The sequence below is a fragment of the Pocillopora damicornis genome, chromosome 4, assembly GCF_964200805.1.
Source record: "Pocillopora damicornis chromosome 4, jaPocDami1.2, whole genome shotgun sequence".
NCBI classification, from domain to species: domain Eukaryota; kingdom Metazoa; phylum Cnidaria; class Anthozoa; order Scleractinia; family Pocilloporidae; genus Pocillopora; species Pocillopora damicornis.
In genome coordinates this window covers 19133545-19160318 of record NC_142673.1, presented here as the reverse complement: position 1 = coordinate 19160318, position 26774 = coordinate 19133545, and the positions used below count along the sequence as shown (strand labels likewise).

Below are 26774 nucleotides of genomic sequence, written 5' to 3'. Positions count from 1 at the left end.
TGGCATTATCACCTCTTTAAACAACTAAGCTTTTAGGAGTATAACTGGATACTTGCAAACTATCAGGAAAACCTGATGCTAACATGTGATTGACCAGTATCTTGTATGTGGGAGTAGCAGCACTCCTGGTTTTCCCTTTAACTCTCAGATGTGATTGACAAGTAAGTTACTTCTCCCTATAATATCCATACATCCAGCAAACTGGTAGTGAGAATACTCAAACTTATTAGGTATGTGATATTATATTGATCAAACACCAAATTTTTGTATCAAATATACAAGGAAATGTGTCGCAGCTAGAGGAGAGAATTAACAATCCAATCTTGGGAGTTTGTTTTGATTCAAGAAATTTAATGTTCATCTCATGAATATTGGTGGTGGGGGAGGGTTATCTAAAACGTAGTTAAGATCAATCAAAAGTAATCAGTGTTGCAGCATAGGTTTAAGGTCTGATCATGCACAATCTTGTTCTTTTTAGGACTCGGGCATTTTAAATAAATTCTTTAATGGGATGTTGCTATTGGTTAGTTAGATCAACAAGATGGGAATGCTAGTTGACATTGTGAATAGACAAGTCAATAAAACATAAAAGAAAACAAACAAACAAAGAACCAGGATGGGCATCATTCCTTGAATGAAGAAATCCAATACTTAAATATCTGAGTCAGTCATCAAACTTTATTTCAGGTTTATCCCCTGAAAATCCTGTCTTGCCAAAAACAGCAAACAAACATTAATTGCTGTTAGAGCATTGAAATAAATTAGATACTTATTACAACATTCATTCAAACAAGTAAAACTACCACAATTTTATTTACAGTGAGTAAGTACCTCTTACCATAAATTTCAGGTTATGTTTGGAATATCATGCAATACTTTTTCAAATACTGAACTGTCAGTGAGCCACAACAAAAATAATGGGCCCAAAAAAATACTTTGATAAATTGCTTTATATACATTAATATTGAAAGCATTAATATTGGATGGAGAAGAATAAATAAAGTTAAATCTTTTAAATAATACAACCACATTTTGTGCTTGTGGCAAAGTAAAGAGTGATAGCAACTGCATTCTCTTTTTTCACCAGATTACATTATGTACAACATATTCATTAAAAAATAACAGCAATGTTACTTGCTGTTCCAAATTCCAAATGTAATTCACAGCTAACAATTATAATAAATTAATTCATGATTTGTTGTAAAAATAAATAAATATTTACAATGAAAGGTATTAGTCCTCCAAGGTACCATTTCTTGATACATTAAATTGTCCATTGTAACATAAATAAAGGAAAACCTCAAAACATTACTTTAGTAAGAAAGAAAAACACCAAAATACAGAAGTTAGCTTTCAAGTCAGAGGCCCTGACTTCCCTGCCAAAGCTTATCCCACAGTATGGCTGCTTCCAGCTGAGCAAGATGTCTGGTTACTCTTATATTTCTATTATGTCTCCCAGCCACACAGCAGTTATTAACATATACTCCTGGACCCAGTTGTTCAGAGGCCGATTAGTGCTAACCCAGGGTTAGATTTTAATCCAGGTTTCTATATTTCTCTGTTCAAAAGCCATTTTGGAATAATTTTAGCCATTGTTTTTAGAGCATTCAATTATCAAATTGTAGTAAAAAAGAAATAAACTGAATCGGCTCTTCAAGCTTTCAAATCTAAAATCAAATTTCACACTAACCCCAGGTTATCTTAACCCAGCTTTGAACAACTCAGCCCTGGGTTGTGTGAGAGTAGAGAACATAAACACAATTTCAAACTCAACCCTTTTCAATCCAGAGTTCAGTGGACTAATTAGACCTCTGTGACTGGGAAGCATAACTTTGATAACAAAGGAATGAGAACAATTAAGGACAGAAAAAAATGTTGTGGTGAGGAATCTGTAAAAGACCAATTTTAAAAAATTATGAAAAATTAACAAAATTGCATTAACTGTGACAGACCTCCCATCAGAGAGCACTTATTTGGAACACAATCAAGCCCATTCCTATTTTTTCTCAAGTTTTCCTCATAAAATTAATTGAGAAATTTACTCAAGGTCAAAATCTTAACATTAATATGAATTTTCCACCTTTTTAATTTGCAACTAAAATGTTACCCACACTGAAAATCTATGCAATAACCTTGGTATGTTGTCACACTCACTGTGAAATAATTTACAACTACGAGAGTCATACTGTATCCAAACCAGTTCAATTTGGTTGTCTGTCATCAAACTGTCATTAAAACAAATTGTTAATAAGTTATGCAAGAGATAAATTTCAGTTCTTCATTTTCTAAAGAACTTTGCAATGGTTACCAATCCTTACGTCCAAGAAATGGTAACACAGTCAAAACAAGTTTGTCTGAATTTGCAAGAATATTGTGTACTTCTGACATTGTCTTGCTTGCAGTACTTTCTCCATTTATATCAAGGATCTCATCTCCAGGATTTAACAGACCAGCCATAAACTTTGAAGAGGCACAGTCCATTATTCGACTAACAAACACCCCTTTCTTGTGCTGCTGATAACCCTTTTGAATAAAAAACCCAAATAATCCTCCAGAACTCCTATGTAATTCCAAGACATAAGCACTTCCAAGATCTTCCCGCATAGCTATTATTCTTCCCAAACTCTGGCCTCCTGTTGGCCGACTCACGGCAGTTGTAGAGTCAAACCATTTCTTTGTCAGCTCATTAATGTGTGAGGATTCTTTCTTTGACTTATTCTTAAGGAATATTGATGAACTTTTTGTTTTACTCTTGCCTTTGTCAATGGACAACCTGGGTTTTTCACTCACTGGCATGTCATTTACAACATATAGACCAGATCGGCGACCAAACTTTCGTTTCTTCTTTTTCTTCCTATCTTCATCAAAACCAGCAGCTAAAGAGTCTCCATAGAAAGACACATTTCCAAGACTGTGACTTCTACCTAGCTCAGGCATGCTTCTCCATTTCTGGGTTCTGATCAAGTCTCTAGGTTCTCCTTCAGAAATGGTATTGAGCTGATATGTGCTGAAATATCTGTCACGCGCTGACATGTGGGGCCGCAAAATATACTCACTTTGAACACTACACACTGTCTCTGCATCAGAATCTGTCTCATCTTGGCTCCCACTAAAACTGCGACTTTGCAAAAAGATGTTCCTGCGATAAATGCTTGAACCTGTGAAAATACAACAAAAAAACAAAATTAGGAAAGGCAATCTGTGATCCAAAAACAAATTCTCTACACAATGTTACTAGACCACCAGGTAGACAAAAGATGAGAATTGAGAAAATTATCATCAAGTGGATACTATGTTGATGTCACCCAAATCTCTTTGTAAGAGCCAGCAACAAAATGCATTGTCACGACAGTAAGAGAAATTCCCTCTCAGGTCTCAGGAGTGAAAGTGCTTTGTGGTCTAGAATAAACATAAAAACTGCAATACATTTTGCTGCTTTACACTGAAAAAAAAATTAAGCCAAACTCATTTGTTTAGCACACATACAAACATTAAAAACAAATTCCATCTAAAATCATGCAAAATTCAATTTAGCACATCAAGTTCCAAGGTCAAGTGAAGACATTATTTCAAACATTACAGCCCTTGTCACTAAATATATCTAAAGAAAATGTGCCAAAGAGTAATTGTTTATTTACATACAACTAGGCACATGAACAGGAAATATTTATCAGGAAGGAAATATTTGGCAGCTTGAAAGTATTACACCCAAGCAGAACTTGATGACATGTCACAAGGTAATACATGAAAATACCTTTCTTATATGTCTATAATTACAGCCACTAATTGCTAGCTTTGATTCTCAAACATGCCATTCTTTCTGCCTCCACTGTTAATAATCAAGCTGTGTTCTAAAACAGCTAGTCAATAAACAAAAAAGTAAATTTCTCTCCCAACATATATCACATTAGTTGGCAACTCCTGATATCCTTCCAGGATTGCTGTGTTATTTTAAGAAAATTGTTAATTTGTATAAGATAATTTAATCTCTATAATCTTGTGATATTGTGCTTATACTCATAAACATCCATGAATAGCAAAAAAAAATTAATCAAATGAACAAAATCTTTAAATTTCTTCTGATTCTTCAGGCTTGAAGTAAGCTTTTTTCCTTTTGATACTTTCAACAAAGAAATTACATTGTTACTGCAAAATACAAATTAAAAAAAAACGGTATATTTCATGTACATGCTGACAGGCAAAATAGCAACAGCCTTTAATCTTACCAAAATCAACACAAAAAGAAAATACAAAGGAAATCGTTTTTTTTTCTATTACATATATTTCAAAAACATGGTAACAATGATTTTCAAAGCAAGGAAAATGAATGGTCAATATACTCTCAAACTCGCTTCCAAATCATTTTATGACAAAATATAATATTCCAATAAGTAAAAATTTTAATGAATAGTTTTGCAAATTTTTTTTCTTAATTCTGGAGAGTATGTCACATAATTTAAGAACAAGAGTATTTGACTGAGTAAATGTGTTTTTACGACTCCTACTAACTGCATGTAGATACAAAGAGCAAAAAATAAATTTATAAATGTAAAAAACGATCATTCATATTAACTAGTTATTGTTTGAGCTTCGACTAAATTGTCTTTCTGAAACATTGCAACAAAAGATCGCGTTGGTATTAATTCAAAAAGTCGGCTGTCTGGCTTTCTATTGCAAAATGATTCCTTGTCACACATCCACGGTGCGAAAATAATTTATTGGTTAAGAGAATGATGAATGAAAAAAAATATCACCCATCCCCTGATTTTTAGCAAAATTTGCAAAATGAATCTTCGCGCGCAGTCTACTTTCAACGCTACCTGTTAAAAGGCCGACAGAGTGTAAACAAATGCGCTACCCACAGTAACAAATTATCTCCTATCGCTTTAATGTAACCATTATCGAACAAATAACATGTACTCCTTACTTGGCCATAAATCGGCACTTTTTCCAGTAGCAATCAATTTTGATCAGCCTTTTAACCAAACATTGAACAAATATAGGATAATAAATGAGTAAGCGATAGGGCAAAATGGAAATATTGCTCTATTTTGCAAGACACGAAAGCGCAAAAAAAATTTAACTTATATAATATGCTACCAATTCTTATTTCTCTGGGTATTCTTAAATCACCGACACCTGAATCCAACCAATTCAATCAAATGTGTTCACTTATTTCTGGATTAGAAGACTATTTTTAGACGGAGATCTTAATCGAAAACATATTACATATAGTTTTTGCGTCATTCGACGGAAACGAGCATTCGGAAATGGCCCAAGGCAAAATAAAAATGGCGAGCAAATCATTTCTGAAAATTATTTAAAACACCAAAAGTAAAATAAAAATCGAACAATACGTCTGGCGCTCAACAACATCATTAGACCGAGAAAATGTGACCTTCTTTTATAGCATTAGGTGACCTTGACTAGAGAAGTGCGTAAATTTCGTGGTCATTAAATTATGGAAGACATATCTACTACCACTACTTCCTGACTTTCGGACGCCCCCGAGTGAAAACTCAACTCCAAATAACATTTAAATTTATGTTACTTTCGCCGCCTCGCAAAACAAAAATTCAAAATAGCACCCCAACCGAAAATAGGTTTGAGATCGGCAAGGTTCGAATCAGTTTCATCCTGTGCAATATTAATTCATTGTTTGCATCTCAGAATTAGTTAAAATACATATGTATTGAATAAAAATAGGACAACATTTTTCCTTTAGAAAAAGTGTAACAAACCTCGCTTAAAGGCAAATCAATACCCCAAGAGGTTCAAACTACTTGCATACATTTCATGCCTCAAAGGTAGCAATAATTCGCTAGCTGTAACTTATGAAATATTCAAAGATTAATCTCATTGATCGTTCAACAGGAAACTAAAAGGGGTTTACTGAAAAAAAAAAAAAAAATCAAAACCCCTTAATCAACACCATGTAAATAAATAAACACATGTAGAAAATTATTTAAAAAGGAAAAGAGGTGCAAAGATTGGGTCCAGAAATCATCATGTCGTGTTGGAACTTACCTCTTCTCACACCTTCAGTCAAAGATCCGCTTCGACTCCGTTGACAGTTTAAAGAAGAATTGCTTGAACTTGGTGCGATATCAAAGCTTTCCGTCTTAATTTCCTGATTTCTGTAGGCCACAGATTTAAGAATTCCTCGTCGATCCACACTTCGACTCCTCTGACTCTCAGAGTCGAAGCTAGCATACTCCAGAGAATTTGTCAACGGCAAGGCTGTCAAACTCAGTGACTTCGATCGAGTAGACGGATAAGATTGTTGGCCGCTTTGTTGTGGATCTTCCCATCTTGTAGGCCTGGAAGACCTTGAATTTGGAGTACATGGACGATCTGTAGATATTCCACTGTCCTTGTCTGACTCCATGCTCTCTCCTGGGTAAAGAAAGTGATTTTTGCTAATTGAGGTCGGCGTCGGTTCATGGGACGTTTTTGAATGTACCGACTCGCGGTCGATATCATCAAACGCACTATCGCAACTATCCTCGAGGTTATGCAGTTTCATAGCTACCGAAAGAGGAGGAGGCCTCCGTCTTGATGTGGTGGCAACAACAGTGGAACTCTGATCGTTTGTTCCACTTCGAAGCACTTGTAATATATCTGATTTCGTTGTTTGTATTTCTTGATGCTCAACTGATTTCGGGTCGAGCGATTGAGAGCGATCGATGCTTCCATTAGGCTGATTTGAACCAGATGAAGAAAACGAAGACGTTCTGGAAGAGTTCTTGAAAATTTCAGGATACTTCAGTTCTAGTTCCTTAAAGCGATTCCGAGCCCGTTGCAACATCTCCTTGTGAGCAAAAATATCCTCTTCGAATATGACGCTCTTTCGAAAACCGTTCAGATTTCGTGACGGCAAATCGACCATACTCTTTGACAATCCGTTTGAGTCGCCGTGCATTGAAGGGAAACTGGGACTTCTTTTCTCTGTCAAGTAAAGGTTAGGTTTCTTAGTCACATAATTTCTCGATGGCACATCAAAACTCTGGGCCCCTGAAAATCGCTTTCTGTTCAGTTGACAAGAAGTTGACTGGACAACTTCCTCGAGTGGTTTGTGAGTGTTTTCTTTGGCTTTCATATCTCCCATTTTCAAGTGTGAAAATCGTGATCAGCGCCCGGAGACTTCATGTAAATCTTTACGGTCCGATCCGTATCTCATATCTTGTGATCAACCGGGTAGCAACGAGTGATATTCGAGACAAAAAATTCGTTGTAAGAACTACTAAGAGTGCATTTGACGTCATTTTCACCAATAAAAGAGCACTTATTCAAAACTAACCAATCACGCCGAACTTCCGATCTATTTTTGGGAGTAGGTGATTTACATACATCCCCACTAGTCGGTCAACGAGCTGATCGTCATAATAACAAGATTAATCGCAGATTCTCTCCTCTTTAAGGCTGTCATTTTAATAGCCCACGAACGATCCAAAAAACGCAAGAAAATTCAATAATACTTTGATAATCTCCTTCTGCCATGTACTTGTTTCAGAAGGTACTTTTTAGAAAGAAACGACTCGCGATTTCTTTACTGAAATTTGGGAATAATTTTAACAATAATTTTGACAATACACCGAAGATATTGGATTCTTAAATAAGCATTTTTCCCCCCTTATTTGTAATCGCTGTTTTTTTTTCTTGATCGGAGTAGATTCTAGAAGTTAAGTTAAATAAGCTTGAAAGCCCGTGGGCATTTAGTTCGCGTTCACGGCCCTAAAGGCGGAGACTAGAAGCAAGATTTTCTCTGTGCCATGTACACTTAATCTTTTGCTGATAATGATTTAATGTTTTTGCTCGTCCATCGAAAGAATGCAGTCGAGTTCGATTTTCCTGCATTTTCTTCCGTCAACGTGTGACTTTTCGATGGGTTGCAAAATGAATTGATATAGTGGCAGATGTTGTTTATAAACTCTCTCGATCTTGCATGAGGAAAACTCAGGGCTAATTCATTTACGTGTTCTTAAGAGAAAATACATCATTGCAAGTAACTGACATACGCTGATTTAGAATGTATTTCAGAATTGCTTTGAATAAGATACGAGGAGCAATCGGACTCACTTTAAGTCTTTGTTTTTATCTCGCTTTCTTTTTCTCATAACAATTATATGGAGAGACTCCTCACAAACATCACTTGACAATGACCAATTTTCTCCGCCCCTAACTTGCGTTTGCTGGCCAGGAAGACCATTACAGCCCACACAGGACATCGTGCCACATTAGTAATCTAGTTCGGCGGAACAAACTCCACTCAGTCCATTCTCTTGGCGAAATCCAACGCGATATCAACTTTATTGCACAATACAGTTCTTAGCAAAACCATCAGCGAAACACCGATTGTTTTGAGATGTCCACTCTGTTGTGTTCAGTTACAATACCGCCTACTCAACACAACATATGGTCATCCTGAAATATTTCCCGTCACGTTCCTCTTATTTATGTTGTCCACACTGATGTTTACTGTGGCGTTGGTTTCATTTCCTCACAGTAGTTTTATGTATCAAAAAAATTTTTATCGTCACGTATAACTATTTTCGTCTTTAAAGTTGCACTGGAAAGGAAAATAATTGAGTAAAAAAGTAGTAGATTTAAACAAATGTAGTTCAGAATGTGACCTTATACACAATCGACTGGTCACAATAAGTAGAAACTGTAAGTGGATCACACCCTCTAATTACAGTTTTATTTCGTAGGATGTGATTTGCTCTATAAAAGTGTGTCAGGAACATCAAAAATGTCAGTTCACTCTTGCTATATTTTAAAACTCGTTTGCCTCAGCTAGTCTGAGTAAAAACACATTTATTTTATTGCAAGTTTACCAATTTTTTCCCACGATTACAGTAACATGTAGGAAAAACAAACCAAAATAAAACGTGATGAAAAAAATAACAGATTATGCGAGAAGGAAAATTTAATAAAAGTGTTTTTGTGCACCCTCAGTCAGTCAAAATAATTGTGTCTTTTCTTGTTTTTTCTTTTTTCCCGGAGTTATAAAAATATATATATTTCTGAGACTAATTGTGAGGAACGTGTCAGAATTCGACACTGAAACATCATCATTACATAACCAAAAACACATACTTAAATGCACGCAAACTAAAAAAAAAAGAAGTTTGCCGTCGCCAATTTGATTAAAAGAAGTGTTTGATTTATTGGGAGTAATTCAACTTCTTCAGCCACTCACTGAGATAAACATATCAAGATATGACGCGAAAAAGTACTTTCTCAAATGAAAAAACACAACATATGACAAATTTGACTGTTTTTATCAATGTCCTTTTAAATTTGTAGTCTTATTCGTAAAGCTTACAGCACAAACAAGTTTTACAGTGCCTCGTACAAGTATAGACTGAAATTTTTAACACAGCCAAATGATGTTTGCGCAGATCGGCGGAACTAAGGTAAATTAAAAAGCGGAAAAAGGAATTGGTGGTTATTCAAAGATGTACTATTTTTGTTCCTAATTACCCATTTAAAAGACATCATCTCAACCATTCCTCGTTGCGGTGTCAGGGCAAAACAAACTGTTTTTCGAACGACTACGCTACTGTTATCTCGATCAAGGAATCTGTTTGTTTTCTTCGGTCAAGACGCATGAACGTGCTCGAAATTACGTGAGCTCGCTCAGCAAAGCGTTCTGCCCAAATAGTAATTGACACCAAGCTTTAAATTTGCAATTCATAATTTATTACTTACGGAATAAAGGCATCTTTAGGAATAAGTCAGCAATTTCACCCTTCCTTCTACAGTCACGTATAAATGAAACTGAGAAAGGTTTCCATTTTTTTTAACCAAATATTCATTTATGTATCGATATAGCCACAACTATTTGTTTGAATCTTCGATGTTGGCATCAGTCATCATTAATCAACTTTAAAGGGTCTTTTTTTCAACACAAAAAGTAGCCATTAATAACAAAACTACACCCCCCCCCCCAAAAAAAAATGCTAATTTCTTGCTTCGAACACCTGTAACTAAGTATAACTTCAGTGACCCCTATTTGTCACATAAAATTCATCCCTCTACGAAGTTTTACCATATGTTTAATTATTGTTTTTTTCATGATTAAAGGTGGCTCTGAACCAGCTCTTAAGATTTATTACAATTATTGTATAAATAGTTTATAATAAAAATTGGGATCACTCTACTTGTTTCTGATTTACTAGCACACGAAGGCCAAGAAGAGGGTACCACGAGGGGGTGTGGTGCCGCATAACTCGTGAGACAATAATTGGATATCTGTTCAACGCCATTTAAAAAACGAACAAAACTTGCGGTGCTTAAAAATAAAATAAAAAATCATTTTAAACGATCAATATGAAACCAGAAGTTCATCTCTTCTGTAATTAAATTGTTTCATTATTTTTCTATTCCACCCCAGACTGAAGCTTCCTTAGGGGTTTCATCCAGAGTGATCAATAACACCCTTGACATAGGACTAGCAGAGATTAAGACATCAAGATGATAAATACATTTTTATTATATGAAAGAAAATAGATACAAATCAACATCCTTCTCATTTCTTTGGTCCTCTACATATTATGACTGTCATTTTCAAGCACCTTTACTAAAGAAGAATAGAAAGTAAACTGTCTAAATTCATCCTTGTCTTTCTTAGTGTAACTACGAAGGACATCATTTTTTTGTGAGTGTTGAGTAGACATAAGTTTGATGGTTCCCTTCTCTTAGAGATATCTTGTTGCAAAAGAGATGACTTGTTTGTACCTCACCCTTCCATTCACCAGATAAGTTTGCACAGTATATAGAAATAATGTTTTAACGCAAATTTTTGATCTCTCTTTCTGCCACATCTCTTCCCAACTTAACAAGTTTTAGGAACACCACTGAATTCCCAAAGTGTCCTTGACAGCTCCATTTCTTCAATTTTAACTCCTGTTCATCTCCTCCTCCCCCCACCCCCCCCCCCCTTCACTGACTTTTGCCATCGTTAGTTTTTTATTTATAGCCCCTTTGATTGTAATCCATCATAACAAACAATTATATCAGTTTCACCTGAAAGCATAAGAAGAATTGTCATGACAAAGACCCTCTGAGTGATATCACTTTTCAGGATTTTAGGTTCCATCAGCATGCCAAAATATAGCAAAAACACTGCAAAAAAAGTGACTCATTGTACAAGTTTGAGACCATGAAAAACCAATCATTGCCAATTTTTGTTTTTTGGCAAAATAATAAAAAAGAGTCTACTCAATATTTATGTAACTCATACCTCATTCTGATAAATAAGTAATGTACATATTTTAACTTTTTGTGCCCATTACTTGAGCATATACAGAAAGAAAGAAAAATAAAAATTTAACAAGGAAGGAACTTAAACCACAAAATAAACATCAACAAATAAATGTAACCCTTTAATCCCTAAGACTGATTGGCTTAGAATTTCTCCTTAAAGTATCACCCTTGAATCAAACATTAAGGTCATGAGAACAAAGGAAATGATCACCAATTTAAGGTTCCTGATTGTCAGATAAATTCTCCTTGTAAGTAGCAGAGGAAATGTAAAGAGAAGAGTGTGGAGAATATGATTGCCAATGTTAGGGAGTAAAGGGTTATGTGTGTTATAGCCTTTCTCCTACAAACTCCAGAAAACTGAAAGTCTATTCTACATTTTTGTCTGCATCTTTTTTGCAATCCTCACAATGCAACAAATAAAATGATGACTACTATCATAATTACTATTAGAGCTACCAGTACACAGGTTTGCCTCTTATCTGCAATCAAACAATAATATAAAAAGTTCAGGCTTAGAAAGCATCAAAACCAAGAAGAGTAAGAAGTGCTGCAGTCTGCATGGTCAGCATTCATGCCTCCATGGTGGCTTACATTTGAAGGTTGAAAGTAACTGTTAGAATTCCAAAGGAAATGCCTGCAAGGGCGGAATTTTTTTTCATGTCCATCATAACAGCACAAAAATCCCAAATCCCAATGATCTTTTATTCTCTACTCCTCCACTCCTTCATATACATGACATACAGGACACAAGTTTTCCAATTACAGTATTGGAGTACCATTCTTTGCACAGCGAGTAATAACTAAATACTCTAGTCATTAAATAAATCCAAAAAAACTTTTGGGAATATTATCATTGAGATTTCAATGCTCTATTATAAAGGAGGTTATTGGTTGGGATTCTCTGCCAAATGTCAAAAGGGGAAAGCTATTCTCTGTCTTTCTTACATTAGGGCAAATTATCCCATGTGACACTGACAACTTTTAAATTGTGGAGGAAATAAAAGGAATGCCAGTGACAAAGTGGCTGCTAGAATCTTGCGGGTGGTGTCACCATAGAAAGGAATGGGAAATTAAATGACATAAGAATGGTGTTGTGGTCATTTTTGCTTTTGATTGCAAAAAAATGTGACCTCAGCTCCACTACTCAAAATGACTGAATATTATGTCAGTCTATAACTAGCAGGTGTGTGTTTCTTACCATCAGATAATCTTAAAACTTTTTCTACTTTGAGAACAGTTTGTTGTAGTTTGGAGTCTGTCATTTCTAATTCATGTCCAAAATCATCTAAGAGCCTTGAAAAAAAAGACAACGAAAATATTATTTTATGATTAGATAATGCGGATAAGAAATAAGACTAAAAATGGATATTTGTGAAAATGCAAACAAATTTTTCAACACAGAAACTATGAACCAAAAAGGAGGGTCAATCTGAAAATACTTAATGCTTCAAGACAGAGAACTTTTGGCTTCAAGACATGAATACTAACCACTAGGCTTTACAACAATAACTACCAGAACCATAGTCTCTTATTATCACATAAATTTGTGTTAACCTGATGCTTACCAATAAGTTTCTGTGGCTCACTGAACAGAGCATTCAATTATAAAATCAGAACTGAATGGGGCTTAAATGCTCATATATTTTATTGTCTGTGTAATAATTTTCTCTAATTCAAAAAATATTCAGCACCTTGAATCTACTGCATTTCAATGGAGTGGCATATAGGCAAAACCAGACACAGTTTAGTAAAGTAATACCAGATTACTTTTGACACTCCATTGAAAGGGCCTTAAGCTGAGAAATTACTAGGTATTAGGACAAAACTTACAGATTTTGGTCTTCAATTTCATCACCAATCTTCTTTCCCATGGTTTTCAACACTCCAACGCTGTGTCCAACCATGTCAAGCTGTTCATCTTGAGCTCTAATCATTAGCTTCATGAAAATGAAAATAATGACTTAAACTGTATGGAATTATGAACCCAGAAGTAATAATGATCCATGTTTCAACAAACTTCCTCTTAGATTAAAAAACATCATCATTCACTGTCACAGACAATAGCCATCTCAGGATTCTTCTCACCCAGAAGATAGGAATACTCAACTAGTACATAATTATTTGCAAATAATGCCATGTTGTGCAATAATCTTCAAATTCCAACTATGGCTCAACATACCATTAAATATATCATTAGATTTCATTTGTACCTAATCTGTGCAGTGTAGCCTTGAACAGAAGCTCTCTAAAATTCATTTGACCCTTATAAAAACGGTACAAGATTACACTGTCATGAAGAAGACAAGTTTCATTAATTGTAATGTGCACTCTCTATTACCTCCTGTTGTTGCTGTTGGTCTGTGATAAATGCTTGATTTGAATTCTCAATTTCTTGATCTAACCTTGAGTATCTGTCTTTTGGTTTATCATTTCTTCTTCCCAACAAAGCCTTGCAAAAACACAAGAACAATCTTCATAGATAATCATGAAAAAACCTTAAAAGTGGTCATATCATCTCTTTAAAATTGTGTCTTTTATAACTTGTAATTAATTTTTTTAACAAACATACGATAACTATCTGAGGACATCGCCAACATTTAAGTGACATGTGTAAGCCCCATGTGATTTTCAAAACTTTTTATTGAGACCTGTTCAAGGTAATGCAGTCTCATTCTGTGGGCATGACACCGCAAAGTGTGGCAAGCAAACTATCATTTTATTGATATCTTATCTCTCAGGGATCATAAAATTAAAGAAAAAAAAAGAGTAAACAGGAGAGGAAATAAAAATTGATAATGAAGATTTATTAAATGCACAGCATTTAACATTTTCCAAAGAATATTTGATTGCCTTGTTTATTCTTCAGCCAGGTCATAAATGTATTATCCAAAGAGTCAGCAACATCAGCCTCAAACCCTCATATAATCATAATATACTGTTGACAGTAACAGAATGTAACTGGTCCCTCACCTCTCTTGATGAATTCTCCACCTTTGCTTTTGCTGAAGGGCTGTTCATATGCTCTTTAATGAGATTCACAGTATCTCTAGTTTGTTTTATAAATTGTTTTCTTTGATCAACTTCAGCAACATCAATGTTGAATTTCCTTGGGTTTGCTTCGACAATACCCACTGTTTCATCCAGGTCTTCTAAATCCCATTCAATACTCCGCACATTGTTGCGCAGTTCATTAGTTGTCCAATTACATTCATCTTTCCCTACGGTGTGAGGATTATCCAATAGGGCTTGCCACCTCTTGTATAGAGACTGCACATTGTTAACTGCCTTCTGTACTTCCCTAACAAAATAAAAATGATAGTTTATAGTCAGTATGCTGTCTAAGTATTTATTTGGTCACTTGACTGCTAAATATTCCACTGGATGTTTAAGCCACACTGATTAGAGCCTTTGCTTTAGCAAGGATAAGTGATTCATGCCACTGAATTGTGTTTTTGGGTAACTCTTAAAGTTTTCCAACATCCATTCCTATAAAACCTGGTAAGAGCTAGACAGCCCTATCTTAGATACCTTAAATAGAGAATATATTGGGTACTGTATGCTATTAACCTTTTCACTCCCAGAATTGGCTGAGAAGGTAATTTCTCCTAGCAATATTAGAACAATATCAAGCAGACAGGTGATGAGAATAACAAAGTATCAGCTTGAGGACACTATGATTCAAAACCAAATTCTCTTAGGAGGTAAAGGATTAATACAGGTCTTGCAGAATAGGGGTAAAAGAAAAAATGATAAAAAACCCATTATATGCTCTACTTGACCTCTCACTGTACAAAAACTTGCTCAAAAATACTACTAAAATTGATTTCAGGAGAGAAAAATGGATTAAATTTTATTTGAAAGATTATTCTTAGTTTCATTTGCATGGTTCCTCATTACGTGCCTGTTCAATACAGGTGGAAGACAATACAAACAGATTTTACTACATAAAGGGTGACCACAACTGTTTAATTGAGTTGAATGCCAAATAGAGGATAAAATGACAGTAACTATAGGAAAAAAATTTGGGACTTTCACCAAATAACACAGGTGACCCCTTAATACACTGCCACTTAATACTGGTTCAAATGAAACTTGAAGAAACAAATTCATGGAAATCTGAATGGCATTTAAGAAAATGTAGGCTAAGAGGTTGATACCGGTTGGATGCAAAAAAAAAGGGCAAGAGAGGAAATATTTTATCCTCCTGACCCCAACCTTCTGCCCAACCATCACTCTTAGACTTTCCACTATTCACTCCTTCTTCAAGGGTAGAGCCAGGTGGGAGGGAGGTTCTGGGGTGCCATTGACACCCCCTCTGCGAGCCTTTTTTTAAGCAAACAACCTACTGTATTCCTATTGTACACTCTGTTTGACACAGTGTGACCCCCCCCCCTTTTGAAAAATCCTGGCTATGCCCCTATTATGGTTTTTCTCAAGGTTTATCTCATCTTTCACCAATCTAAATTGGCTGCAATTATAGGAGGCAACTCTGATCTGAAAAATAACTCATGAAGTGTGCCTTAATTACACAATATAGCAAAGGAGATCACAGGAGAAAGAACCAAATTTAGCATCTTCCTTATTCTGTTCAGAAATCAAACTGTCTCTAAGACTATTTATACACTTTTTTTCAGCTCATTATCTCTAAGAATCTCTATGAGAGATGGTTTGGTAGCCTATTGGTGGCAATCTCATCTTACTTTAATGCAAGTTGGTTTACATTACTAAAACCAGAGCAAAATCTTGAAATAGACATTTCTTGGTAAGACTATCAATAAAACACCGAAAATAACTCGGTGACGTATTTTTTATAAAATAGTAAATAAATCGATATTATATGCAAGGTCGGCCATCGCGTAATCAGAATAAACGCATCCGGTTGTACTGAAAAAAGAAGAAAAAAAGAATACTTCCTACGTTGTAATTTCGGAGTATTCTTTGATATCAAATCAATCACTGAAATATATTTGGATGAGTTTAAAGTCTAAAAAGATGTATTCTAGGTTCTGAGAAATATTGTTGCAAGATCATGCAACCAATTTGAGCGTTTCAGCGTACATTATGCTTGTACAGGTATTAAAATTGTAAGAAATTACCTCAGTAATCTGCGACACTAACACTACTGAAACGATTATGTTTTGAACAGGATTTCGATCGGAAAAAAGAGAAAGCTTTCATATTAGCTTGATCTCATCTCACGACATTCCTCCTTGTCAAAGAGAAGCATTCGACAAAAAGATAAACATTGACATGGCGAATCTACTTACTCTTTGACGACGAAAAACGGATCCTCCAGAGACATCTCTTGATTAAAACGGTTCTATAACATTAAATGTCTCGTTAAAGTAAGAGATACAGGCAATCCACGTTGAGAGAGACCGATATAGAAGCTTACAATTCTGTTGAATACTCGACGACGCTAAAAGCCTCAGCTGATGATAGCCGCCATCAGTCACGTGGTCAATAGCAATGTTCTTCCGGTATGAAGTGAAGTTTTCGCTAACGTCACTTCCGGAGAGAACAGTAAACAAAACTGCAGCTGCTTACACTTCAGTGCTTCACTGACCAACTCGCAGGCTCAAAACAACTTCGTAAGTGATTTCTGCACATCGTTAAATCATTGTTGGGTTGTCCTTGGTGTGACCTATGGATGTGATGAAAGCTTCTTAATCGTGCGTCCGTGACTGTCTCGAGGAAGAGTTGAAGAAGGCTTTTTTCTTTTGAAGTCAAGGATTTCTCATCGCTTTCACCTTAAAGGTTTGTGTTCTCATCATTGCATTGTGACACGTTTAAGGCGTTTTGTTTCGCCGCTGAAACTTCTACCAGAGACAAAGACATCATCACAGACCCGTGTCACAAAAAAAAAATTACTGGTATAGAGCTTTTTTTTAAAATAGCATTTGAACGCTTGGCTCTGAATGAAATTGAAGACAACGGGACATGACGCTGATGTAGGTTGTTAAAATTATTTGTTTACAAACAGCGTTTTCGTTACTTAAGCCGTGTAAAACGCACCCTTTATCGAAAAGCGTCTTAAAGACTTTAAAGACCTTTGATCAAGAAATGATGTCAATGTTATTTTCCAACTGCGATGAACAGCAACAGGGATAAGCGAAAAATCGTTCGTAAATCTCCCAACCCGTGATTCCCATCTCTATTTTGTCGAACGTGGATCTTACCTACTAACATAAAGTGAATACACGACTTTATACGAATTTAGATATTCGTTTAGATGTATATAAACATGTAAAATATCATTGGTATAATTCTACATTTGAATTTCACTGTTACTAGTGAGAATGTCGCAAAATCAGAAACAAGGGCTCCACTGCTAAAGTGAAACACTAAACAAGGTTTTTCGCAACTTTACTTTGGCTACAATCCTTGAACAATCATCATGTCGCTCTGTGTCCTAAAGCATCACGTCCGGACAAATGAATTTGGTTTAATGGCTTAGTTAAAAGTAATACCCAGTTGCTCAGCATTGTAGCATCTGAACATGGCTCCAAAAAGTCACAGGTTTATCTTGAGGGTAGCAAGGTGTTAATAATTAAAGTATTCTCTGTTAAATTTGTGATGCATGAAATACTATTTAAAGTACATGTAACCTGTGATTTTTCTAAGTTGGTGTATGAAGTGGGATTAGGACCCCTTGCTACTCTCAATCTTTAGCTTGCAACTCTTAAGATTTTTTTTTTCTCCAAGTATTCTTGTGTCATGCATTGACTAACACCATGGTTAAAAAAATAACATTTGGGCTAGGTGTACAATAAGCTTGTGGGAACTTTTCAGAACTGCAAGAGAAAGCTTTTTGCACTTTTTGAGTGGCTAAGACAGTGTACGGGCTAGTTATTTGAACCACGTTCCAAACTATTTTCAATTTGACCAAACCTTTTACCTGAACATTTATTTTTGTGAATAGTGTCAAGAGGGCTAAAAAACTTAGAGTGGAAGGACATTTATCTCATTAAATCAACCTTCTTATAGAGAATAACTAGGCCCACGTCAAGAGTAAAACTGCAGTTTGGGTTAGACTGCATGTAAATTACTGGCTCTAAATGTTTACAGATGAGCAAGACATTGACTTGATGCAAATTTTTGCTCATAGGGTGTGTCTGTCAGTAAGATGTGTCTGTCTCTTATTTAGAGTGGTATGGGTTATGAAGGTCAGCTCATGAACGACTTAGTGGACATTCTTCCTAAAAATGTTATGAACTTGTCGTATGTCATTCATGGTGTTGGATAACAAAGAATTCTCCAGCTACTGGTTGTAACTCTTCAGAAATATTTGAATGAATTGAGCAATTTTTTTTCATTCATGGTATGACAAGTGTTTGGCTCTGATTAGAAAACAGCTAAAATGAATTGCACTTTTTTTAGAATTTTTTGGTGTTGTTGTTCTAGTTGATTTTGTCATAGAAGCAAGTTTTCCAATGAAATTTTTCAAAATTTCATGAACATTGATTGTAATCTGTGTCACATATCCTCATACTCTCAAGAAATGTGTGAACCCTTCCTCTTCTCAGATCTTAGGCAACATTCTCCTTGGCAAGTGCCAGACATATCATTTCATGTTACATCAGAGGATTTGATACAAGATAAATTCCATATCTTCGAGTTGATTATTTGTTTAATTTCCATAATCTATATACTTTAAAATGCGATTGTGTAAGTAGGAGTTTCCTGTTAAAATGTTAAAATAGAAAAAAAATCACTCTGCAATGCAGAGTTCTGCATTCAAAGTATTCCTTTAAACACTACAACTCCTAATTGGTATGTAATTATTTACTACTGGCACTTTGGATGTGTTACATACGGCAGGCAACCATACAGTCTTGAGCAATATAACAATTATTTGGGTATTAGCAGATTGTGGCTGAGCCTAATTTTTTTTGAAATCTTGTCACCTCCTTGGTGAGCTGATAACGTGGAATATTTATTTTTCAACATGTGTTTCATTGGTTCAAACTGTCAGAGACAAGTGTGCAAAATGTGAACCAGATCCCTTTATGTGTGATGTTTGTTCATAACAAATTTTGTTTACATTTCCTTTGCAGTTTATTTCAAATGAATACAGATTCTAGTTATGAATTCCTAAATTACCTTGTTTTTAATTACTTGACTTTCATTTCGTTTGGAAATATGACTGAAGTTAAAATCTTTCATTTGTTTATTCATTGAGCAAAATTTTAGGTTCCTGATAAGAAATTCATGATTTAATTTTAGACCTTCAAAATAATTTGTTTTCAACTTTTATTTGTGTATTTTTCCGTGAAAAACCATTTCAGATACATTTGCAATTTGTCCTTCCACATTCCGTGTTTAAAAATTCTAATTGCTGATTTGAAACGGGGCCATTTTGGCCACCCGTTCTCTCCTTATTTAAGAGCGACCACACCTTGGGAAATGTCCAATTTTGAAAAAGCACTGACAATGGAAGCTTTATTGAGGCCACATTCACTTTGTAAGTAACATAACGATTACCTGTTTGATATTGCTGATAATTCGATAAGCGTGATCGGTTTAATTTTGAGTTTATTCTGCGACAACAGACGATTTTTGTGGCTGAGATCGGTTGCGATCAGAGTTGCAATGTTCCAATTACTAACTTAATTCAACTGAGATTCGTACGTGGTTTTTGGGGGTAGTACGTCTTAGCTGCGCTTAGCACAGTTAGCTAATTGACGGTTAAATGGACGTAAAATATTTTTTTGTTCAATTATGTCCAAACATCACTTAGATCTTAGATGGAACGCCGTATGATCACCACCGCAAGTTAAAAGCTCGGGTATTTTTTTTTTGTACTGACCGTAATTGGCGTTTACTTTTTTGTATGAGCGATTTATTGATGGTTGCAGCCCCCTGAAATATCAATCGAACTGCTTAGGGTAGAACATAATTGGCGTACATATATTTTGCGCAAAAATTCCTATAACTTAGCAATCCTTTCATGCAAGTTTACCTTATTTTGTTATCTGGTTTTTTTGTGGTATAGATACATTGTTGTAAGATCGATGATCCTTTAGAATGAATGTTATGACATTTTTGGCGAATGCTTATCAAAGTAGGTAGATAAAGCATAGTGATTAAGTAGTTTGTTTTCGGATCGATTTTGAACGCCAAAATTTACATCCTAAGTCTGTCTCAGTTTTTACCAAATTTCTAAACAAGATTTTTGTTTAAAGCGTGTCTTTGCAAGAGTTTGATGGCACAAAGAGGCATTATTCCTATGCTAATGAGCTGGTTCATTCCCATGGCATTCTTTACTGTTGAAAAGGGACTTTCTACTCGCAGATTAATAACATGGCTTACCTTACAATTCCTTATCAGCGTAAGGTATTGTTGACTTTCCAAGGCTTTATGTTGATTCAAATTTATTTGTTATTCTAGTGTACCACAAGCTAACAGTTGAAATTTGGCCAACTAAGAACTGAATTTTTTCACCCGAAAACGCGCCAGGTTTTTGTGGGGATAAAGTGTACTATAAAATCCTTCGTAACAGCATTTCATAGGGAGATCACGATAATTTTTAGACGCGCATCGTTACATGTACAAGCCCGCGTTTGTGGTTACTGTCATTAATACGACCCACTCTCATGAAAGGTGAACAAAAGGTGTGTATGTGTGAGCGTTGTGTAATTTATACCTGGTGTACAAAATGAAATAACGTTTTTTGAGGTCCAAAATGTGAGGCAAAGTAGCAGGATTGTTTTACTTTTTGTCGCTTTATATTACCTGGAGTGGTAAACCTAATCTCAATCGATGCGGTGCAGTGCCGGAAAGTCCCAATAGTAGGCTAGAATCTCTCTTAACGGTAAAGGATGCACGAATAAGTTCTCCGCCGCTTCACAAATTAATTTTGGGAGATAAATGGGGGTCATGTTTCATGTGATATTAGAAGGAATAATTAATTTTCGTATTTTAAACTTGGGAATCTTGAATTTCGTGATGTAGTGCAAAAAAAAAATGAATGAATTGTAGATATCGAAAACAAAAATCGCTGATGAATCCTGATTCGTTGTGCAAAAATATTCAGGAAGAGCCAATTACGAAGGTCAAATGATTCTGCTGACACCCCCGAAATTGATTTTTTTTCCTCGTAAATTTAGTACGAGGGCAGCTAAGGTTCGTCTGCACAAGCGAGTCATTCTGTGCGATTTTGCCATCCGATTTAGAGATACAGTAGAACGTCAGCGAACCTACGAAGTTTTTTAGTTTATGAGACGGCGCCTTTGGACTCCTCACCTTCTCTCCGGCATTGAGAAACAGCAATTAACACCCCAATCTATTTTCTTTTAATGTACAAAAGGTAACACAAATCAAAGGGTTATGTAAAACAAATCAAAAGGTATCAAAAGGTTTTTAAGACACCGTGGAGGGTCAAGAAGTATCTGAAGATAAGCAATCAGCTTTCTGTCCTTTCACTGTCGGTGTAAAAAGCACATATTGATCAAAGAACGAGACTTAAGTTGAATTTGAAAGGAAGAAGAAAAGCTAAGACAATTCGAAAGCATAATGCAAGATATCAAATTCCCGAAAGTTTTCGAAACAAAAACCTTGTGCAATTATAAAACATGACATCTGTCATGTTATATAAACTATCAGTTTCAGAAGATTTCGTGACGAAATTGAATTAGCCAATCTTGAAGCTTGCTCTTCACACGTACACGTCGACATTAGTATTTCACAATCTCCGTCTTAACGTGCATTTTTACTTGTTGAAAAGCGGATGAAACACTGCCATCGTTGCCGAATCTTTGAAAATATTTAAGGTATGTGCGAGTTTGTGAAAGGATCTTGATAAGTAAATCAAACTATATCAAAATTCGAAATTGTAATAGACACCAGGACGAACATCGAACAGCGCTTAAAGTGTCGAATTGACCCTGACTTGTAAGTAGCAGCGGAGCCGGGTGCGAGATTCTTGCGTATCCACGTTGGGCATTTTTTTAATCCGATAGGCGGAAAGTTATTATTTCTACTTCTGATTCATTTGTGGGACGTCAGTCTGACTATTTTCCTTGCATGTCATATAATTTGGTGAACGTAACGCTTCAATTGAGCGCACGCTTTGGTGTGACTTACTGGGAATGTGACAAACGATTATTGTGTAGCTCTCGACTTGTCACGCAACATCAAGTCTCCTTTGCAACCATTTTTTTTTTTCGAAGGGGGGGTGGTTGGGATGGGCTAATTTTGTTTTATTAACTGAGTTGATAACGTAAATCGGCCACCGTAAAGGTTTGTAAAGCTGTTTTAAAACTCTTTACGGTGGCTAGTTTACGTTATGAACTCAGTTAATAAAGGTAAATTACCCTGTTAGCTGTTATACTCTCCCGCCAACGCAGCACCATCGTTTCCTTGGAAACTTATCCTCAAGAGAAAGCATGTTTTGTTCATGATAAGGTGTAACACCGTAAAAAATTGGATGAACTTTTTAATTACAATTTAGTTCTTAGATTATCTTTATTGCTTACAGAATTAAGTACCGATGTGTCAAGAATTTCACTGCGGCTGTTGTTCGGATGATTTACCCGAAGACTCTTGCGGATGTGGCGAGTGTTACCATGGACGTCAAGACTTGGAAAATGTTTTTCCCTTCCTGAAAAATGGTGAGATTGCAGCGAAGTGTAATTTTGAGGCAAAGTATTGTGGTAGTGAATGATATGAATCTATACCCGTCCGAAACTTACTGTAACGAAGAAAAGATGAGCAACCTATGTTTTGTTTCTACAACAGGAAAAATTGAAAGCTTTTGCGAGGATGGGATAGATTCGTATGGAGAAGAGGAGACGAGAGACCCGTGTGTGTCTGCTCGTTCCAAAAGCTGCTGCGATGATGATGAGGATTCTTGCAATGAAGAAACTCGGCGTAGTCCTTGTCCTTCTGCTTCAGCCGAACAGCCAAGCGATGAAGCAGCCGAATGTTTCCAAAGTAAGTGTTGCTTGACTACTGTCAACAATGTAAGAATAGGTGAACCTGTCAAAGGCAGCTGCTCGTCTCAGGAGAATTCACGACAAGAGAAAGAAGACACTTGTTGTGAAAAAGCGTCTGAGCAAGCGGCACAAGCTACTGCTATGCCAGACTCATCACCATGTCGAGGTTGTTGCTCTGAGAGGGAAATCCCAGGGAGTAAGTCAACTGAGTCCGGTGGGCCTTCGAGAATAACCAGCGCTGATTGTTGCGGTAGAACTGTGGCAGACGACTGGAGTGATTCTTGTCAAACGAATTGCAGCCACACGGATAAAGACAGTGGTAGACCGTCCAGTTCAGCGGATGCAATCTCCGTGTCAACTTGCTGCGAAAGTGGTAGCCCTCGTCGGTCTTCATGTGGTCAGTTGACATGTCAGACACGCAATCCACAATTAACTGTCACGTGTTCTCCGCCTGAAGACAACTGCTGTGAGAGTCAAGCTTGTAGTGGTTCCACGCGAAAACCACGTGGGGACAATCGCTACCATAAATCCCAGCTTAAATTGTCTGTCGAGGGACTTTGCGATCGATCACTATCTGGCAGTAGAATCTCAGTGACAAACCGCAATGGTTTCTATCCTCTCACCCCTCCCACGTCACCCGGTATTCAGGAAAGCGGCCACAGCTCAAAGAAGAAACCCGTGATACGCGAAAGTACCACTAAGCTGCGAGTGCAAAACATTTGCTGTGCGATGGAAAGCACACTCGTTCAAGAATCCTTAGAACCATTGGAAGGAGTGAAATCAATCGCAGTCAATGTGATCGGGAGAGTCGTGTACGTCCGTCACGACCCAGAAGTGACGTCAGCTACCGAGCTTGTTGACACACTCAACCGAAACCATCTGGGCGCGAGCGTCATGGAGACTGGGTCCCAAGAACACGATGATAGTAAAAGTCTCCCGCCGTCCTTATCGACTTTTCTGATTTATCTTTTGCTCCAAACCATTCTCCTGATGACAGGTGTTGTAGCGTTCTTCTGTGATGCGTCCTGGTACAGATGGCCGGCCATTGCGGAAATCGTGTTCGGTATATTTCCAGTCCTCCAGAAAACGTATGTATCTCTTAAAACCTGTAGCGTCGACATCAATATTCTGATACTCATTGCCATAGCGGGAACGCTTAGCATTGAGGAGTGGTTGGACGGCGCCGCTGTAGTTTACGTATTCTCCTTCGCCGAAGCCTTGCAAGAGTTTTGCATGTTTAAAGTCCAGCGGACAATCTCTGGGCTCATGCTAAAAGCGCCGCGGGTGGCAATACTAGCGAACACTGGCGAATGTGTATTGGTGGAATCAGTTGCTATTGGAACCACTATCGCCATTAGGCCAGGAGAGTTTATTCCTTTGGATGGTGAAGTCATAAAAGGACGAGCTGCTGTGGACGAAAGTACGGTTTCTGGTGAATCTGTGCCCGTTGAAAAAACTGTGGGATCTAAAGTATTTAGCGGAACGATTAATCAAAATGGCTACTTGGAAGTGAATACCACATCAGACTCGACATCTTCCACAGTTTCTAAAGTTGCACAACTAGTTCAGGAAGCCCAAACTGGTTCAGGAAGGATCGAAGTCGCCATAAATCGGTTTGCCAAGTTTTACACTCCAACTGTGGTCGTTGTTGCAGCTCTGGTATTTGTTATTCCAGCCATTCTTGGTGCTGCAGGCGTGGGAACCTACTCACAGGAGCTAAAGATGTGGGGAGAACGAGCCCTTGTCCTTCTGGTCATAGCGTGCCCTTGCGCCCTCGTTATGTCCACCCCTATTGCTATGGTCTGTGGTATCACTGCAGCGGCGCGTAAAGGAGCACTGATCAAAGGTGGAGTTCACCTCGAGACCCTCGCTCAGTTGCAGGTCCTTGCGTTTGATAAAACTGGAACATTAACAGAAGGAAAGTTTCAAGTTGTTGACATAGAATGCGTTTTTGGAGTGAAAGAACGATCAGCTTTACGCTTAGCAGCTGCGCTTGAGAGCAAGTCCAGCCACCCTCTTGCGGCTGCCATAGTAAGCGAATTTAGTGGTTGTGTTTCGGAAATGCGCAAGTCACAATCCTCCAGCCTTCCGGAAGTAAAATGCTTTAAACTTCACGAAGGACAAGGTATTTCTGGTGTTGTCGGTGGTCATCATGTGCAGATCGGTAATTACGAATTCCTAAAGCGTGTTGGCAACAAAGCGCTGAATAAGTGTATGGAAGAGAAGTATATCACTTGGTGTAACGAGAGTAAAACTGTGGTCTTCATGGCTGTGGATGGTAAACTGGCCATGATGATCGCTCTTGCTGACACTATTAGATCAGAAAGTCGTGGCGCGTTGGACTGGCTACGAAAAACTCGTGTCCAGACTGCCATGATCACTGGTGATAACTCTCGTACAGCCATGGCCGTGAAGAGTAACTTAGGCTTGGACGAGTGCATCGCCGACATGAAACCTCAGGACAAACTGTCGTGGATCGAGGAGAGACAAGGTGGAATGCAAATCGTGGAATGCGAGGTGCTTGGCGACGATCAACAGACTAGGAGGTGTATGTTACCGTACGCTTGTTGCCGTTCCCGTCACCGCTACAATGCTGTAAAATCACGTGACAGCGACAAAATCATTGTGGGTATGGTCGGCGATGGCGTCAACGATGGCCCAGCCCTTGCCGCAGCGAATATTGGTATCGCAATGGGCGCTGGGGGAACGGCCTTAGCAGTGGAGGCGGCAGATGTGGCACTGATGAGCAACAACTTGACGAAAATACCGGAACTGGTACAACTCGGCCGTTTCTGCCGTCGTGTCGTAGCAGAAAACATCTCGTTCTCCGTCATTTTGAAGCTGGCCATCGTGATTGCGGCCCTGTTAGGGAAAGCTGCGTTGTGGATGGCTGTTCTGGCAGATGTACTCGGTTTGCTATTCGTTGTAATAAATGGTTTGAGACCCCTATGGTGGAATGTCGCTTGGAGAAATGATGTTAAAAGTGAAATAGCAATTTCTGTTCACTCTCGGCCATCTTACTTTTACGAGTCGTATGTATAGGCGAGGACGTTCAAGGAGCAAATGTGATGTTTGTCTCTGCCATTTATCATCCCAGTGGAAGAGGTGGTAATTTTTTTTTAAGTACTCTGAACAGAACGGATTTCAATTGATTGCAGAGGACAGATTACAGGATCAATACCTGTAATTGATACAGACTGAATTTTTCAAATTAAGATATCGATGATAATATGTACAAGTTTGTACCGTCGTATGTGATGTATGAATTTCATAAATGGTTGATGATTAGGGATTTAGTTATTGAAAATTACTTCCTGACCAAAAAAAAAAACCACGAAAACAAAAACAAACACGTCAGCTATTTTTGAATGTTGTGAATTATTGAATGAGAGTCCTAATTGACTTCACTGGTGTTATAATGATCTCATGGGCTTTGGAACGCTTAATAATTCGGGGGAAAAAAACTTAAAAAAAGAAGATTATTCAAATGTTGCAGCTAGTAGATTTCAAAACTTTAAAATGTTGTGTCTAACAAAGACAATCATAAATTCGGTGGTTCGTACTGTC

The 26774-nt window shown here is 37.1% G+C and overlaps 3 protein-coding genes across 5 annotated transcripts; 1 reads left to right on the top strand and 2 right to left on the bottom strand.

The window, feature by feature from the left end:
* Positions 1-660: 660 nt before the first annotated feature.
* LOC113668204 (uncharacterized) lies at positions 661-8962 on the bottom strand. The gene is made up of 2 exons (XM_027184085.2): positions 6028-8962; positions 661-3158 (listed from the first exon to the last, which is right to left on the bottom strand). Exons 1-2 carry the CDS (start codon positions 7106-7108, stop codon positions 2305-2307), a joined length of 1935 nt encoding a protein of 644 aa, XP_027039886.2. The 5' UTR covers positions 7109-8962; the 3' UTR covers positions 661-2304.
* A 1515-nt stretch (positions 8963-10477) lies between these two features.
* LOC113668206 (syntaxin-6) lies at positions 10478-16844 on the bottom strand. Its single transcript, XM_027184086.2, has 6 exons — positions 16539-16844; positions 14242-14569; positions 13610-13720; positions 13102-13208; positions 12470-12564; positions 10478-11750 (listed from the first exon to the last, which is right to left on the bottom strand). The coding sequence occupies exons 1-6, from the start codon at positions 16571-16573 to the stop codon at positions 11674-11676; spliced, it is 753 nt and encodes a 250-aa protein (XP_027039887.2). The 5' UTR covers positions 16574-16844; the 3' UTR covers positions 10478-11673.
* A 2-nt stretch (positions 16845-16846) lies between these two features.
* LOC113668181 (uncharacterized) lies at positions 16847-26560 on the top strand. 3 transcript variants are annotated; one of them, XM_089204487.1, is made up of 4 exons: positions 16894-17028; positions 19659-19735; positions 22751-22883; positions 23011-26560. In XM_089204487.1, exons 3-4 carry the CDS (start codon positions 22763-22765, stop codon positions 26247-26249), a joined length of 3360 nt encoding a protein of 1119 aa, XP_089060613.1. In that variant the 5' UTR covers positions 16894-17028; positions 19659-19735; positions 22751-22762; the 3' UTR covers positions 26250-26560. The 3 variants fall into 3 exon arrangements, with proteins under 3 accessions (XP_027039858.2, XP_089060613.1, XP_089060612.1); XM_027184057.2 differs by lacking the exon at positions 19659-19735 and having other exon boundaries at positions 16847-17028; XM_089204486.1 differs by lacking the exons at positions 16894-17028; positions 19659-19735 and adding an exon at positions 21911-22043.
* Positions 26561-26774: the final 214 nt, after the last annotated feature.

Excerpts from the sequence above, each read along its gene's own strand:
- LOC113668204 (XM_027184085.2), bottom strand. The coding sequence starts at position 7,108 with ATGGGAGATATGAAAGCCAAAGAAAACACTCACAAACCACTCGAGGAA. Across the intron at positions 3,159-6,027 it reads GACTGAAGGTGTGAGAAGAG|GTTCAAGCATTTATCGCAGG; the intron begins GTAAGTTCCAAC and ends GTATTTTCACAG.
- LOC113668206 (XM_027184086.2), bottom strand. The coding sequence starts at position 16,573 with ATGTCTCTGGAGGATCCGTTTTTCGTCGTCAAAGA. Across the intron at positions 13,209-13,609 it reads ACCAACAGCAACAACAGGAG|CTAATGATTAGAGCTCAAGA; the intron begins GTAATAGAGAGT and ends ATTTTCATGAAG. Across the intron at positions 12,565-13,101 it reads GAAATTGAAGACCAAAATCT|GCTCTTAGATGATTTTGGAC; the intron begins GTAAGTTTTGTC and ends TTTTTTTTCAAG.
- LOC113668181 (XM_027184057.2), top strand. The coding sequence starts at position 22,763 with ATGTGTCAAGAATTTCACTGCGGCTGTTGTTCGGATGATTTACCCGAA. Across the intron at positions 22,884-23,010 it reads TTTTCCCTTCCTGAAAAATG|GAAAAATTGAAAGCTTTTGC; the intron begins GTGAGATTGCAG and ends TTTCTACAACAG.